The 19,302-nt window shown below is 36.7% G+C and overlaps 1 protein-coding gene across 3 annotated transcripts in view; it reads right to left on the bottom strand.

The window, feature by feature from the left end:
• Positions 1-1,339: 1,339 nt before the first annotated feature.
• The window catches only part of LOC121374213 (adhesion G protein-coupled receptor L3-like), an 86,731-nt gene continuing 68,768 nt past the window's right edge, over positions 1,340-19,302 (bottom strand). For all 3 annotated transcript variants that reach the window (XM_041501208.1, XM_041501205.1, XM_041501206.1), the window contains 8 exons: positions 16,401-16,504; positions 14,835-14,937; positions 11,290-11,443; positions 9,907-9,973; positions 8,658-8,724; positions 7,432-7,526; positions 4,826-4,994; positions 1,340-4,152 (listed from right to left, as the gene is read on the bottom strand). In XM_041501208.1, the coding sequence (XP_041357142.1) occupies positions 4,018-4,152; positions 4,826-4,994; positions 7,432-7,526; positions 8,658-8,724; positions 9,907-9,973; positions 11,290-11,443; positions 14,835-14,937; positions 16,401-16,504 (894 nt within the window). In that variant the 3' untranslated portion in view covers positions 1,340-4,017. The remainder of the gene's footprint in view (positions 4,153-4,825; positions 4,995-7,431; positions 7,527-8,657; positions 8,725-9,906; positions 9,974-11,289; positions 11,444-14,834; positions 14,938-16,400; positions 16,505-19,302) is intronic.

Here is a 19,302-nt window from a genome sequence, read left to right as displayed (position 1 = left end):
ATAGTCAATGAATTATGGATTAAAAGAAACAAAAATTGCATTTCGAAAAACGAGGTTTCTAGATATATTGTATTAAGTCCAGTGTGAATGGTTAAAAGTTGATGACATTGGTTTTTGTGTTCAAAATTGTCTATATAACACAGTCTGACAGGCATATACAGACAGAAATAGACTATACAGACAGACAATAATATAGATCACACGAGAGAGAGAGAGAGAGAGAGAGAGAGAGAGAGAGAGAGAGAGAGAGAGAGAGAGAGAGAGAGAGAGAGATATTACCGAAATTGTAATATGAAATACTGAGTTAAAAAGGAGACTTTTTATATTTGTCTTCACCCCACCTCTTCCTCCAAAACCCCCAAACAACAACAAACAAACACATATTTTACTGTTAGTCAATAACTATTTTTATTTTACGGACATTACAGACACAGACACAAAGTACAATATCATTATTCAGTGACGTAGCCAGGGGTGTTTGATGATGGAATGCGTTTATTTTTCCTTTGTTTATATACAGCCAAAATTAGTGCTGTTTCTTGTTTTATTATACATTTTAAAACGAGACCTAATATGGTGATGTTTTAACAATGTATTTGGACCTACCCGGCTATGCCACTGCTATTATGCATAAATGCTTTCATATTATATCAATTAAAAACATTCGCCGCTAATAAGAGAAGCAAATCGTTTAACTACGTTTATGTTAATAGCATGTTACAGTGACAGTTAGTTCCTCTGTAGTACAAGACTAGTTGGACCGAAAAATACAGACTTAAAAAATAAAAGTATGCAGAACATTTCCGAAGATACATGTAACATTAGAGAGACGTTCATGTTTTGTTTTTTTATAGCCATTGTAAAATGTTTTCGCATAATAGCACCTTTTTAACCTGGAATTTACCCCCCCTCCCAAAAAAACCCCCCAAAAAACCCCCCAAAAAACCCCTATTAGACCGAACATACGTTTTGACCACAGACATCCTAGTAAAGAACGTCCAGGTCTGTTTATCAACACACCGAAACACATTCTATAGTTTGCACGTGCATCACGCAGTTGCCCCGTACACGTGCGTGGGATGTCATTCTCGATTTTGACAATTTCCAGGAAGGTCGATTAATCACTGTAGAACATTATTTCTGTCAATCCTTTTAATTCTGTTGATCATACAGTTGTTATTATTTTGTTTTTAGTCATTTTCATTGTTTAAATTTGCGATTTACTGATTAAAAAACCCGTCAACTTTCAAATTTCACTTTTGAACCCAATCGTCCTTCAATATCTTTGGTGGTCATAACACCTACTGTAATACTGAACTACCGGTTGTAATGTTTGCCCAATTAATTCACTATTATCGTATAACCATTCCCCACAGCTAATATACCTTACAATTTTGGCAATTGTAAATTCTTATTAGAGTTCCCTTACTTTTTTTTGAAGAGTATATATATATATTCATATTCATACACATTTGAAAAAATTAGAATGCCAAATCCATTATGAGCTTGTACAAACATGAGGACAATGTGAACTCAACAGGTGTGCCTATGCGCTAATATTATTATTGAAAATGAAAATACCATATCATTTTAAAATCCTTGAAAAGCTCTGTTAGTAGAGAGCATGTTACCATGGCAGCGCAGTCAGTCAGGAACATCCCTTTAATTTTATGTGCCTCTCCCCATCCCCCGTGAAGCAGTTCTATGTCATAGAAAAACCAAATACTAAGTGAAGTAAATGTGTTGTTGATATTGACTAAATATCGACATCCATATTCTTTCACGTAATGAAACTACATTTCTAATTACACTGTATTCAGATATATGAACATTTGAACGAATGGAATGTAACAGAGACTAGAAGAAGTAGATAGTAGAAGTCGAGCAAAGAAAGGCTACAGACACGATGTTTTTGTTCCTGATTTTAAAACAGGATTTCTGTGTATATAATATGAATAATGACACGAATATATTCGCATTAAGGACTGTAAGCGTTTGTTCTAGTCAATAAACTCAAAAGAACACAGATTACCGTGAAACCACACATATATGTAGAGTGTTCTTAGTATGTTGCCATTAATATTAATCTCGTATATTTGATGACCATTGGGTTCAAACCGTGGACTGTCAAGTATAATGCGAATCGACGAATTAGATTTGAATCCTACACATTGACACGTTGCATTTGTATGTATTTTATAGCTGACTTGCATACAGGTATGAATGCGTTAAACACCTTGGTCATTTTGTTTAATAACTTAAATGCCAACCTATTGTGGTGGTATGTGCTGTCCTGTCTATGGGGAAAAATTCATATAAAAGATCCCTATCTGCTAATGGAAAAATGTAGCTGGTTTCCTCTCAAGATGATTACTAGTGGTGTCGTTAAACAAAACACACTTTAACTTTCAGTATGATGTGATGCCAATAATGCGTATTTTAGAATAAACGTTAACAGACATTAATTATATACACGAGACATACAATAAACACTTATGTGACTAGATTTGTGCGTAGGGATATTTAAAGGTATACACTAGGACTACAACACAGAATACGAACAGAAGGCACATCCCAATTATGGCAATAACACCATTAACATATCAGTGAACAAAACACTTTCAATTTGTGTATTTCATGCTTAGCAATTAGGAATATAGCTGAGGTTTTGTGTCGTCCATTGCCACACATGTCCCCCATTCGTGATATTTTGGCCGGTCGTCATACTATTAATAATACTGTATTCGGTACTTACATTCAAACAGTACTGGGTTAAGGTCTGTACATATTTATACACTGACGTGCTAGTGACAATTGGTGTGCATGTATGAGATAGTGATACCGACTGGTAAATACTGAACTGTAATCCGCATAACTAAGGTTGACAATGAGTGTTCACTGCTAGTGATGTTACACTGATCGATTGTAATCGAAAATTGATCCGTTTGGCTCTACCAATTTCATGATCGATTATATAAATCCACAATCGATTATATGGGAACATTTTAACAATAATTGTTCCTCCAGTTTAGATGAAGGAATAGATGTATATTAGTTGGTTGTTTTCATATGGACATACACAAAAATATTAGTTATTAAAGGTAATATTAGCAGTTTGTAGGGTCTATGCTGATGTATATTTCTTATAATTCAAATCCTTTTTAAGTTTACACAATTCTAGCCGCTTGTGTAATCGAGAGCTGATCGGTTAGAGGCAAGAAATTATAACCAATGATCAATGATAAAATCCCAAACACTATTAAGTACATTGTGTACTCTCACAAGCACGGTAAAGAATCACACACATCGGGTGTCTTCTCCTGCGATATCATAATACAGACATCCCTGTGGTCAATACTGTGGTTATATGTTATGGTGGAATATCCAGTAGATATAAACACTGAAGAAAGAAGCAACAGTACTGATGATGAAGCAAGACACCTATCGAGGTCAACTCTTCGAGCAAAGTCAATACTATGTCAATCGCATCTATTGACAGGGGATTTGTTTTTTCATTCCGTGAGTGGGGAAGGGAGATATTATACTGTTCCAGAAGTAAATGTCATTGTGGCTTTTTCCCTGATGAATCTCGTAGTACTCAGAGCAATGGTCTTGATTTTGTGTAAACACGGCACCAACTACCCATATGATAGTAGGCCCAAGACAGCTATGTCAGTAGGTTTGCTGAACATGTCCTTCTGCCTATTCTCCCGACTTAGACCAGACACAGTGAAAATCCCTGATATTATTTGATGAGTGCAGGACACAGATACTCTTTCACCCACAAGGCTCTGTAATGCTCGATGATATTGGTAGTGAGAAAAATGGCAGTTTCAGTTAGCAGATCATGATGCAATATGAGAGACATTCTTGTTGGTCTGTTTGTGATTTTGTGAGATCAACAATAGATTTTAACTAATGAAAAAGTCAGCATTTGTAGGGTGAATGTTAGCCCACAGTAAACCATCTCACGTTAACATAAATGAGTAGAGAGTGTTGACACATTAATGGTAAATGTCAACAATTTGTTTCGTGCGACCTTCCCGAGACCTCGTATGATCCAGAATGTTTCCTAACCAATGATTGTGATTGAGTAGACGAGGCTGGCTTTCGCTTCCGGATGTGGAATATCCGTCTGTATTCTTTCATCACCTACAAAAGTACAATACTGCTTTGTTAGACTGTTCGACAGAGACAATCCTACAACATTAATTATGTCTACAGTTCGCAGGGACATTGCAGATGATAAAGTTATTTCCGAACTATTTAAAGTTTAATCAATATCTCACATTTATTTTCGTGATCAAATTTATTACATTCACCTCGTTACGTTAAAGTATTATTACATAGCCAATATTTAGCATGTGATATTTTGTTATTAAACATTAATTAGTCTATGCATTTTCTAGGCACATATTCATTGGGGAGCGTATGCCCCGTTTTGTTAGAAAAACGTTCTTTTATTAATACTTATCAAACTCCATAAAACAAATCCAAGCATGTTTCGTGCACCATTAATAAAATCCCGTATACCCGTTTCATAGAGATTTTTGCAACTTAAAATTAATTTAAAATATATTACCTCATTTGTTTAATGCGTTCGTTTCTCTCTTTTTTGAGGGGACACAACTCGAGTTGGAATCTGTTTAAATTTAAAAAGGTTATTCCCCTCTATGACAGAGTAAAGCTAGTGATGTGTGTAACTGTGTTACTCCCTTTATGACTAACAAACGCTACTGTTAGTGTTACTATGACTGAATCAGAATAACGCTACTGGAGTGTGTCACTATGACTGAATCTGAATAACGCTACTGGAGTGTGTTACCTTCCTGTTGAGGAGACAGTGGAAGCAGAAGATGAGGAGTCCCTGCAGACTGTTGAGGACGGTGAAGATGTAGGCGAGCGCCACCGTGGCCTGGCTGATATAGAAGTAGCCGAAGATCCACGTCAGACCCAGCATCACCTCCATCGACAGCGCACCCTGCACCCACGTCCTAGGGCAAAGAAAAACAATATTTGTTTAAAGTGCTTTTTCTTTAATCTGCCGATTTGTCAAGCTGTAACGCATGTCAGATTCTGGATAAAGTTACAGTAGAGTGAAACAAGAGTCTGATACGTTGAATCGGGGAAATACTCTCTAAAATAGACTGAAGATCTTCTCCATAACTTTTATAAACAATACAATTAAGTAATGTCTGATATAAATGATCAAAAACAGCTTTAATAGCGAAAAATACGCCGTAGTGTTTAAAAACTAGGGTCTGTCACTTTAATAATTTAGGCATATTATTATATTTAAAAAATTTTTTTTTATTCCAGTCCCTCATTTACATGACAGACAACTCATGCTGAGGACAAAACATGAGTCGTGGACAGCACCAGCACATGACATAATTATTAGATTTTAAGTAAACTTTCATATTAATATATGTAAACTATACGAATCATGTAAACAAAACAAGACAAATAATAACACAATGGTTTACAAATGTAATAATAAAAAAACTGTTATGGTTTTTGTTACTCTAGGTTATCGAAGAGGGATTAACTACCGGAATCAACATAATAAGTATAAATAAATAAATAAACTAATAATAATAACAATTTTAAAAAGGTAATACAAAAGAAGAAACAAAACACAAAAGACTGACACACACACACGCACTCACACCCCCACCACACACACGCACACACATACACTCGCTCACTAACTCACATACATATGTATGTAAACGTAGTTACTATTTAAAAAACGCTTTATATTTCATATATATATATATGGTATTTTAAAAATATTAAATTCCTGTGCAGTCTTGCAAAGTTCTGAGGTACTGCGATCCTATGTTACTAAGATTTCATGTTTTAACGTATGAACTGTTGGTCGGGGGGGGGGGGGGGGGGGGAAGAGGAAGGTGTAACATACTTATAAATAAATAAATAACTGAATACTTGAATTATCAAGTTATGTTTTCAAAGAGAGAATGGTACATGGACCACTTAGTAAAGAATTTATTGATACTGTTGTTACTGAAGTATATATGTTTTTCTACAATGTATCTTTGTTTAATTTGACATTTAAAATGTGTAATCTCTAGCTGTATCTTTTGGACTTTACATCGATATATAAAATATTTTGCTGAAAGTAATAAGAGATCAATGACGGTGTCTGTCATAATGTTCTTCTTATGTCCGAATATAACAAGTTCAAGACAGAGTTTTAGGTTAATTATATGATTACAAGATGCCAATAACCAATTTAAAAATGTATTCCAGAATTCTTGAACAATATCACATTCCCAAAAGAGATGTATTATAGATTCTTTACTTTTATAACAAAAGCTACACGCTTCACTATCCACAAGTTTCAACTTATAGGCAAATGTGTTAGTCAATATTCTGTGTACTATTCTATATTGGAACCATCTTAACTTTGTTTCCTGCGTAGTTATAAATGGTTTTAGATAAATAGTAGACCAGTTAAGCTCCATGGTGAAATGACATTGTCATTTTGCCATAGCGGTATTTTGATTATCAGAAAACATTAATGTATAATAAAATAATTTGGAGCCTTTCAGGACAGAGCAGAGTTTACGTTGAACAGGCGAGTCATCTAAAGATATGTTTGTCTCCAGTCGTGTCATTTACAGTTTCTTTAAGTATGACCTGAGTGAATTAATGACTCCGTAGTATTCTAAGAAACACACATTTAATTCGTATAGTTCATTAAATTCTTTTAAGTTATAAAATTCACCTTTTTATTGATAAAATCGCAAATCTGAGAAATACCCTTTTCTGACCATTTCCGTTTAAACAACGTTTCTTGTTTATTTATATATGGGAAGTGCAAAAAACTGGTTCTGATAAAAAGTCTACAAACGTTGTTACTTTAATAGCTACAGAGGAATCATAAAAAGCACTAATACAGTCTTTTCAAAATAAACTATTTATATTTTTAATGCATAGCTTTGGAAAATAATTTCAAAATAAAGCTAGATTACGGGAAACATACAAATAGAATTGGTTTCCATTTAGGATCTTTTGTCTTCAGTTTCCGTATCCATGTAATCTTCAAAGCTTTAACATAGCTAAATATATCTATCATTCCAAGACCTCCCTCTTTAACAGGTTTGCACAGTTGTTCTTTTTTTATCTGGTGTTTGGTTCCATACGAACTTGAACAGTATACTGTTTAATTCTTTCTGAAATGATTCAGACGGATTTGGTAATGTTAATAACAAGCAGCTAAGTTTAGATATTAAAAGTGCCTTTTTTACAGCTATTTTAGTTAACGGTATTAAATTTAAAAAAGTGTAATGTAACGGTAAAAAGGGAATACTAATGCTAAATATTTTACACTGCCTAACTGGAGAATCAGTATCCTTCCAAATAGAGATGTACATGTACCAAACAAAGACTGTTGTTTATACCCACCGAAAGTTGGCCGAGTCCTTCTCCTTGGTGTTCATGACGTATTCCGAATGACGACACACCATGCTCATGGTGTAGACCAGGATAACAGCGTTCGCCTGTCACAGAACACACTTAATTACAAACCAGCACACAGAACATCTAATCATTACACGCGTACAACGTTAAACTAGATATACAGACACGCGTACAACGTTAAACTAGAGATACAGACACGCGTACGTTAAACTAGAGATACAGACACGCGTACAACGTTAAACTAGAGATACAGACACGCGTACAACGTTAAACTAGAGATACAGACACCCGTACAACATTAAACTAGAGATACAGACACGCGTACAACGTTAAACTAGAGATACAGACACGCGTACAACGTTAAACTAGAGATACAGACACGCGTGGTACGTTAAACTAGATATACAGACACGCGTACAACGTTAAACTAGATACACAGACACGCGTACAACGTTAAACTAGAGATACAGACACCCGTACGTTAAACTAGATATACAGACACGCGTACAACGTTAAACTAGATATACAGACACGCGTACAACGTTAAACTAGATATACAGACACGCGTACAACGTTAAACTAGAGATACAGACACCCGTACAACGTTAAACTAGAGATACAGACACGCGTACAACGTTAAACTAGATATACAGATAACAGATGCATTATTTCAATATAAAAACGAATATAGAATGAAAAACAGTAACAAAATAACACAAATGAACCAATATTTTGTGTTCACTTGCCGTCTAATCAAACATATTTTATACAAACAATAGCCTCAGTGTTGGCAGCGTGATTAAAATATATAATAACAATACACCCAATAAATACAGGTGTATCAGTGTGGGCAAGATATTATACTGTTGGAAAGAAATAAGGGACTACAACCAAAACCCTCATCAGTAGTGTTAGTGGAAGTCAGTCTCACATTCCTGACATCCAATCGCACATTACATCTCTGTATTTACATTACGATGCTAACAGTGAATTAAATTCAGTCTCCCATACCAGGAGTTCCCTGAATTTGTTTTCTCTCAGAATAAAGTATTAGGCTGGCCAAATTAGACAATGGTGGTCATACTACTCTGTTATTGTGGTTGTCAGCGATGCATTTTGGAAAAAAAACCCACATTGAAGTAAATGTCCCAGACTCTACGTATCTTTATGCATGCGATACAAGCCCGCTGTTTTGAGAACGAGTCACTCACCAGGAGTATGACCGCAACAGGACCCGCGAAACTCCATATGAAGTAGTGTTCTGTTGTCAACCAACAGCTGAAAACATACACAATAATGTCAGATATTTTCAGTACAAACCAAACACAATAATTATGAATATGTTATATATGTATATAGCGCACTGAGTTAATTTATATTATATAGAAAATAATACATGAGTGGCTGCTATATATCATTTATTTTAAAATGTTTGTAACGAGTGAAAGCGAGTTTGATACGTTTTTAAACAACGAGTTTATTGGACACGAATGTATTATTCTATTTCTTACATATCCTCAAGAAACCAGGTTTTAAGCAAAATTTTAACATCTTTTTTGACTAAAAGTTATTTACAGCCTTTGCACTTATAGCTAACTTACGCGTCACAGACAAATGATTGCCAGCTTAACTATACGTCACAGTGTAATCGATTTCGATCGTGCTGTTTTTTATTGGATGTATTGCATTAGTGACGTGGTCATCACCTAGGAGCACGTACATGTGTTAACAACCATGTGTAACCAAAAATAACGCATTGCCTTCTCACCAACGGGTGTGTAAGAAATTATATTATACCCATCTGTCTGACAGTCTATCTGACTATCGTGATACATAATATCCGATAATAACCCAGTAGATCAATGGATTGATCACTATACACATATTTGTACAACAGGCAACAACATTACCTAACCAGTGGTGGACCCAGTACTGTAATATATAATATATATAAGTGTTGTGTGTGTGTGTGTGTGTGTGTGTGTGTGTGTGTGTGTGTGTGGGTGTGTGTGTGTGTGTGTATATATGTATATGTATATGTGTATGTATATGTACATATGTACATATGTACATGTACATGTACGTATGTACGTACGTACGTACGTACGTATATGTATGTATGTATGTATATCTATGTATATCTATCTATGTATATTTATCTATATCTATCTATCTATCTATCTATCTATCTATCTATCTATATATATTATATAAAAATTAAGAAAAAACAAGACAAAAATGGGATGTGAACCATCTCTGAGTTTCCACTGGTAACCGTTTTGTTAAAATGCTTCACCGTTGACACTTTTTCCATCAATATACCAGAAAGCTCTACAAACAGTTTTTACAATGTTGCCACACTCGTAGTACACACTGAACAGCTGCACGTTGCTTTGTGTTTTACATACTATATCAACAACGGGGTTTAGAAGAACGTGTTACACGTTAGGAATGACTCACTATAACTCCGTCCCGTATCCCTGGTGGTACGCCCCAGCAGACACAGCTACCACTGCGGCGGGGCCACCTGCAATGTTGCAAAACCAATCGTGTTAATATATTACATTATATTGATAATTAATATAAATTAGATTTGTAGCTTTTAAACGGCTTGGGATGTGGCGGAAGAAACGTATTCAGGTTTTGATACTCTGCTTTCTACTGTTGTACCACTAAATAATTTGATGCGAGTGCTTAGCATCAAATTCCATGATTATTCAAGATCAAAAAATGCAGAAGACGAAATTCCGTACAAGGGATGTTCTACCGAAAATTAAATGTGAAAACTGTAAATCCCGCTGAAACCATTCATGGTGTCACGTACATTATGTTATTAGTCAGTGGAGATGAGGTATACACCAATCATCCGAATGAATGATTGATTACCTTGTTTATAATCTGCAATTAAAAAATAACACCAGTCCTGTGAGAGTAGCAGTCCTCCTACAGGCAGTGCAGGAAGGATTAGGATATTTGTATTTTTTGCACAATTCTTTAGACTGTGTTTTTACTTGACTATTGACTTTTTATATTGATGTTGATCGTCACTTTATTTCTTTGGATTTACCATAGTTTGACACCCAATAGCCGATGTATTTTTCGTGCTGGGGTGTCGTTAAACATCTATTGTATTCTATTAAAGAAATAACACGGATGGGTATACGGGCATGTCTTAAAGCTGCACTCTCTAGGATAGACTTTCCACATCCAATTGTTTTACCGTTACATACCATTCGTTGACATTCTTTGGCTGCACTCTTAATACAGGCCACACGAAAATGTATTATTTTTCATTTCAACGCTGGGGAGCGGAGCGCTATCCGACTGTTTTATTTTGAAGTATTAAAACATAACATCATACGTTTATTTTAGATGAAAGCAGTTGACAATAATGAATTCAAACAAAGAACAATTATCTTGATTGCAATGAAACCCATCAAAACCGGACCATCTTTAAATCGGAATTCCCTCAAAACCAAATAGTTTAACAATGCCTTTTAAAGTATCAATACAGAATATAACCTCTTTAAACCGGTCTTTTTTACTTTCTTATGTGGGTGTCCGGTTTAGAGAGGTTCAATTGTATAACATACAATGTACTGACTGTTTCAAAACACTAACAACTTTATTGTTCTAGTATCCTGATTTCTTTGGAATACACTGTCTTCAAACACGTGGTGTATGGTATAATATGATATGGATGTTTTTACACACACACACACACACACACACACACACCCACACACACACCCACACACACCCACACACCCACACACACACACACACACACATATATATATATATATATATATATATAACGACGTTGACGTCGCTGTCACTTACCGTAAGCGACCATGTAGTAGTACGGAAGTCTTGACTTGGCAGCGTCGAACACCTGCGTGAGCATGAACACCATGTGCAGCCCCTCAATCAGCATCCACGTGAACATACACAGGAAGAAGTAGTGCAGGACGGCGGCTATCAGCGTGCACGCCAGCTGGCAACGAGAAGGAAATATTAGTGTTACTAACGTCTAGCAGAACTGACATATTTATTAACACACAGTATCGCAGCGCCCAAAACAACAGAGGGCGCAGATGTACAAATAAATATGAACTGTGCGTATATTTCACAAATCGTATCTTTTCCCTCCAGTTTGTATACTGTTGATGTGTAAAATGTTCTATGTTTAAATAATCATGCTTTGTAAACATGTTTTTATATGAGACCAGACATACATATAGCCAGGAAGGGATCCAAAGGTTGATTGCTGCGGGTGCACACCCTTCGTCTCCAATATCGAAGTTCCAGGTAAATCCATTGTTTAGCAAATGTTTACCTGTTTAGTGAAGGTCGGATGTAACATAGTGGTCGGCAAGGTGTATCTGGATTATATTTGGTTGAATTTTTATATTGCATATTATTAAAGTTTTGAAACGAAATGTTGGGATTTTTAAGATTATTTGAAATAGAAAATTAATATATTTTATACTGCATTATATTTTCAAAATTATGATGTATGGAAACCCTCGCTAACAATTCTTTGATCGGTCCCTGTATAGCCGCCAAACGTCGGTTCATGTCTAAAGAAATTCTTATTTTTTAATATTCGTTTTTCAAACTGATGCATAAAACACATGTTCACATGACGTACAGACACCATTTTATGAACGCCATATGGGATTCATTAAAAAAACCCAAGTTAAACTGATGGGATAATGTAAACTCTCACGTATCGGCGTTTTCAATGAGAAAGCATTGTCCTGACTGGTTGTGTGCAAATGTAATCAAGATGCCAAATAAAGATTGCTACTTGACCTGCTTTCGAGCAGTTGTTTAGGAAGTATTGTTTACAAAATTTTAATGACTTTATCAACTTATTCATGTTATTGGGCGGTTGCCGTGACGTAATACGACCGTCAGTGGCGGATATCCTGGGCGCAGAATCTGATCCTCGCCCAGATAGTAACAGACCAACCTACCGCCTCAGTATTTTCTAAATTTAAAACACCATGATTGTTTAACGCAGATTACCAGGTACTAGTTACATAACGCACAAGAAACAGACTGTACTTTATGTGAAGGCAACCATGCTAATGTTATCTCTTATCGTATTGAGTGCGTCACGTGATTCGTTTTTATCAGGGAAAACAGTTTTTGCACAATATGTTTATTTTTCTCAAACGACGAACAGTGGACAATGGATCTTGCATGGAGTATAACTATAAATGAACTATGTCTGTTATTACTATCTTTCTACCATCACCCACCTACAAAATAGAATAAGCCAGTGTATATCCTCCATGAATTTTTAGTCCCTACATTGTAACTGCATAAAGGTTTTAGAATAATATTCTGTATTTGCAGTATTATTCATTATACTGAAGCCACGTGAGTGTAAAGCAATGTAAATGTGGCAATTATATTCCATGGAATAAACTTTTAAAAAGAAAAGAATGAGCCAGTGTCTGTAACGTTAAATCTAAGTAAAACATGGCGGTTAATTTACGTTCTGTCATTGTTGATGGTCCATGACAATCTTATATCACAGCTGCGAATGTTGGAGTGTTCTAGGAAGGAGGATGTAACTGAAGAAAAAGGCACCTACAGTATTTTAATGTAGGCCAACACTAACATTACAATCCTTCCAGAAACACTCCGCTTACTGAGATATTTCATCTCTCCAACTAAAAAACATAAAGGCATCATATCCACTCTTGAAACACTGGATTTTCCGGGCATGTCTAAACGTGGATAGGGGTGCGCACCCCAGCTATCCAACCTTTGGATTCGCGCTGAATATTATGATGAATAACATTCTAGTGCAGTCGGAAACTAAAGAAAAAGAGTGTCCACACCCATCGTTTTATAAAACTGACTTTAGTTTTAAAACAAAGAAAGGCAGTTTTAAAATAGCTAGAAATTGCACACCAGTATCTGTACAATTAAACAATTTCCAGTAGGAACTTGCCACCGGCCCCGTTGCATGCAGCCTTTTAAAACAAAAACCACGCTAGAATTGTTCCTCCAACTCTTAGTTCAACATTATCTCTGAAGAGTCTGACCTCTGACATTCACTGAACATTTGCTTTTATAATACGGTTTTATTGGACCAATTATGATTACATCATATCAGTTCCCATGGTGATAAAGTTGACATTTTCCATGGAAACTGATATAAGCAGCGTATCACGACACCCATGTTGTACACATATACAGTTTAAGATAATGACATCTTGTATGTAATCGTTGTTCAAGAAAAGTGGGGTATCACACGGAATTTAAAAGATTAGAATAATGGCTATACCAGCAATGTTTAATTTAGCAAAGTTTCACAGTTTAGTGTTTAAACCAGAAGGGCCTTCCTCGTACTAGTTCCAACAGACAATGAACCTTGCATAACTACACTAAATATAAGTGCGTGCATTTATTTATTAGGCATACGTAATAACATTTGATCAACTAAGTTTGACACCCAATAGCCGATGTATTTTTCGTGCTGGGGTGTCGTTAAACATCTATTCTATTTTATTGATAAACTAATCACTGCCTGAGTCATATAACACGCGTAAATACGCCTTGGTTACAATCACCCCGCCCCCCCCCCCCCCCCCCCCCATCCCAGGTTGTAGCATCTTCCACTAAGAGCGATCGATCCTGCGGCCCACTGCACCTCAGACGAGCGCTCTATCACTGAGCTACATTCCGCCCCCATAGAGTTCAAGGAGACTATTGTTCGGTGAACTGCAATATGAAACAATGATACATGTAATGGGATATGCGTACCGAAACCGGTGCTAGTACAGCCATTGTTAGTCCGGGAGTAATAGCTCAAAATAGTCCAACCCTGAAACAAATTGGTAACACGCTGAACTTTTCAGAAAAGTTGTCCTAGAGTTTGACAAACCACAGACTAAAAGTACCGGCGAATCCCTGAAGACCTAACACAGGAATTCAAGATGACTTCCAATATGGCCAGCATTCTCTATTTTAGCATATCTTTGCAAGCATACATAGAACAAAAAAAAGGAAGTTTGTTTTGTTTAACGACATGACTAGAGCGCACTGATTTATTAATTATCGGCTACTGGATGTCAAACATATGGTAATTTTGACACAGTCATATAGAGGAAACCCGCTACAGTTTTCCATTAGTAGCAAGTGATCTTTTATATGCACCATCCGACAGACAGGATAGCACATATCACGGCCTTTGACATACCAGTCGTTACATAGTACCAACGCAAAGAAAGTGTCGAAACACTGGTTTTCAGAAAATTTGAGCTTGTTTTACCAATTTGTTTCAGGTTTAACCTAAGGATCCTGGTCTATGTTTACAAGTTGGAGACGATCTTATAAATGACAATACAGAGTCTGTTAACAACTACCTGATTCTCTGTCCTGTTGATGCCAGTAAGAAACAGAACCTCGGCGAAGAACAGGCAAACCACTAGGTTCTTGTGGATACTGTTGCGTTCTCCTTGAATACTCCTGTGGAATATAATATTTGTTACTCATTGGAAATAACCGTAAACATCGTATTATACATGTGCTGTACATATTGCACTTACGAACTGTATTATTCCCGTATTAATGAACTAGTAAATCTGAAGGAAGAAACAGTTACTGCATTCAAGATCGTATATTGGTATAAAGCAGAATTAAAAAGATGTTTCGAGAAGGTCGTGATTGCTCCCATGAATCGCTGGTAGGTGTTTCGCTACAGGAGGAATGCCACTCTCCAGGGCGATATATCCTTCCTACTGCCTATAGGTTTGCCACTCTCCAAGACAATACATCCTTCCTACAGTGTCTGTAAGAAGACTGCCACTATCCTAGACGATACAGCTTTCCTACTGTGCCTGTAAGAAGACCGCCCTGATTCAGAACGATAAAACTTTCCTACTGTGCCTATAGGAAGACTGCCACTCTCAAACATCTTACTACTGTCTGTAAGAGAACCAACTATCGCGGACAATACATCCTTAAAACTGTCTACAAGAGGACTGCCGTTATCCAGAACTATATCCTTCATACTGTGTGTAGGAAGTCAACACTCCCACTCTATGACGATGCATCCTTCCTATTGTGTAGGATTGCCACTCTCCGAGTCAATACATCCTTCCTAACTGTCTACAAGAGGACTGCCACTCTCCGGGTCAATACATCCGTCCTACTGTCTACAAGAGGACTGCCACTCTATGGGTCAATATATCCTTCATACTGTCTACAAGAGGACTGCCACTCTCCGGGTCAATACATCCTTCCTGTCTACAAGAGGTCTGCCACTATCCGGGTCAATACATCCTTCCTACTGTCTACAAGAGGACTGCCACTCTATGGTCAATACATCCTTCCTACTGTCTATAAGAGGACTGCCACTCGCCAGGGAGATACACCGTCATACTGTCTACAAGAGGACTGCCACTCGCCAAGACAAAACATCCTTTCTACTCTCTGTGGCAGGGATGCCACTACCAAGCCTAGTTTGAACCAATTTACCAACTCAGTTTTTACATAACTTCTTGCGATAATCTCTTAGCTCTGTTTCATATGGAACACCAAAGTTATATATATTGCACTAAGTGAAAACATTAGTTACTAGTCAATATAAATTAGTTACTAGTCGAAATTCGACAAATGTGTTACACTAGCGTTGATAATTATGGTGTCAGCTACTTACCCAAAATATGTAAAGGTAAAACCTCTCACCCGAAATATGTAAAAGTTATCGACTACTTACCATACATATGTAAAATGAATCAGTTACTTACCATACATATGTAAAATGAATCAGTTACTTACCATACATATGTAAAATGAATCGGTTACTTACCATAAATATGTAAAATGAATCAGTTACCATAAATATGTAAAATTAATCAGTTACTTACCATACATATGTAAAATGAATGTTACTTACGATAAATATGTAAAACGTATCAGTTACTTACCCCAGACACTGGAATGTGAGCCAGCAGACGAAGAGACAGATCATCGATATGACACAGCCGACCAGTGTGATGAACTGCAGGATGGCTGAGTGCACCACGTGCATCTGCAACACAAGGTGAGTTACATATTATGGAGCAGGAGCCAGGTCAATCGAGGCATTTATAAAGATATACAAAACTACATAAATTATATACAAAAATACATAAAAGACCACTTCTATCAAACAGCTACCTGTTTTATAACGGTCACCTTACTAATTTACTAAATCATCTATATATATTTTGTACAAAATTACCTTTATTCACCATCACCACCACCACCATCATCATCATCACATCATCATCATCACTACTATTATCAATATCATCACCATCATCATCCTCGTTCTCATTATCATCATCATCACCACCACCACCACTATTATCACCACCATCGTCATTGTCATCATCACCACCACCACCACCACTATTATCACCATCATCATGACCATCATCGTCATCATCACCACCACCACCATCATTATCATAATTTTCACCACCACCACCATTATCATCATCATCATCACCACCACCAGTATCACTATCATCATCATCATCACCACCACTATCTTCACTATTATTAACATAAAATAATACTAACAACATTTGAGCAAAAACCCCATCTCCACCCATATAAAACGGCATGCGTGTTAAAATAAATTGTTATAGCAAATCATTCACAAAGCTTTACTAAGACACAGCTGTTGATATGGGAATCTTTAAGGGGCGAGGAGGAAAATAGATGTCCCATAAAAACTTTTATCTTGCAGCTTACAGAAATACACATGTTGATCGTGTGTTTATAAAACTGTAAAGTGTAGGCTCGAGGCTTTCATAGACTATTTCCCATACAATAGCAGGTACTATTTTATTTATAGGATTTCAAGAGGGTTTTTGTATAAGCACGAACCTAAATTACCTGCAACAAACAAACAAAATCACTCAGCCTTACGTAGATAGTTATTTAGGAGACAGTCTTGGAGTTGGGTATGAGAGGCGGTGAAAACAACAACAAAAACATTTTTAAAAACCACACCCAAAAAACAACAACAACAACTAAAAACTAAACACACGAACAAAAATAATCTAAAAAAGAAACCCTCCCCCAGAGAATGTCCCAAACTCTTCAAAATAACCAAAGAGAAAAACGTACAACAAACACAATTCTCGCCTCTTGTACCCTCTCCGATAACCTAAACTGCCAAGCATAGTCTCATTGTACATCTGCTGGCCGTCCTATCACAACAAAGCGTCAAGATGTAGTTTTTCTTAAATAAAAAACTTGCTATTTCTGCCGCCATTTCGCGGCCAGCAGGACCGATTATCCGCGATACGACAATCAGTACTTGCCAAAGTTTATCTGCTTCTCGATAGCTTCTGTTTCGTGAACAAAGCAACTAAGACTTATTGGAAGCTCCTGTCTGTAAACACTAGTAACCGTTTACGAATGTCACTCCATCACACGTATGGAAAGAAACAAGATGAGACCCAGTAGCCAAAGAGCCCGCCTCAAGTACACAGACAATTCTAAGAAATGCGTAAAACAGTTTTATGGGTTACGCCACATTCAATTGTAAGTAACCCATTTAATTTTTACGGAACCGGTTAAAACCAAGTATTTGAAAATTAAAATTTATTTTGTTTAACGATACCACTAGAACACACTGATATTAATCATCGGCTATTGTATGTTAAACATTTGGTAATTCTGACACAGTCTTAAGCAGAAATTCACCACATTTTCCCATGGATAAGCAAGGGATCTTTTACATGCAACAAGGGATCTTTTTTGTGCACTTTCCCACAGACAGGATATCACATACCACGGCCTTTTCCCGCAGTCTTGGGACACTGGTTGGGACGTGGAAAAACCCAGTCAGTGAATGGGTAGACCCGAAGCATCATGATCATGATCATGATCATCATCATCAATTTGTAGCCGATATGCTAACAGACTGATTCACGACGTATGGAATCAAAACAAAAAAACTATTATCAATGTCCAAATCGTTTAAATGTATTATACTAAAGACACAGACAAAAACGTATCATGTTTCAGTTAAGGGTGTATACTACCAAATCAAATGCCATTGATGATAATAGTAATATATGTGGCTAAATCTCCTACCTGCAGCGTATCAATCAACATAAACACCACGGATATAAATACTATCACCCCTCACCCTTAAAGTGAGGGTCAAGCGGCTCATTTCTGAGAGGAACAAATCCCCGATGAGATTCAATCCTACTATCTATCATAGGGACACTATACCAAAGTGACCACACTTCCATACACCATCATTACTCGTCATATAAATACTGTTATCTTGTCTATTTTTACATTATATTTGACCTTTCGACATGGTATGGAACAGAAAGGTATATTAGTTTAACACCTAAACACGTTTCACACTAAGCCTATTCATACGTTTATTTAGGCTCGAATAATAACAGTGATAACAGTTTGCGAGAGAGAGAGAGAGAGAGAGAGAGAGAGAGAGAGAGAGAGAGAGAGAGAGAGAGAGAGAGAGAGAGAGAGAGAGAGAGAGGGAGAAAGAGAGAGAGAGAGAGACAGACAGACAGACAGACAGAGAGATAGGGGTGGGGGTGGGCTCTCTGCTTAATGACAGCTGGTCAACTTTTAAACTAGGACTATTTGGTGTCTAACGTACGTGATTAGTTCGACACTTTGGTGTATTATGGTTGATATCTAACAAGTGCTGCAACACAGGCTACTCCTAACGAAAAATCATCTAGGAACTTTTTATATGCTCTTTCCCATAGGCGAGACAGTGTATACCACTGCCTTTGATGTACTAGTCGTGGAGAACTGGTTGGAACGGAAACAACCGAGTCCATGGAG

The sequence above is a fragment of the Gigantopelta aegis genome, chromosome 6 (genome assembly GCF_016097555.1).
Source record: "Gigantopelta aegis isolate Gae_Host chromosome 6, Gae_host_genome, whole genome shotgun sequence".
NCBI lineage: Eukaryota > Metazoa > Mollusca > Gastropoda > Neomphalida > Peltospiridae > Gigantopelta > Gigantopelta aegis.
The sequence above is the reverse complement of the archived record's forward strand: the minus strand, read 5'-3'. Positions and strand labels throughout refer to the sequence as shown.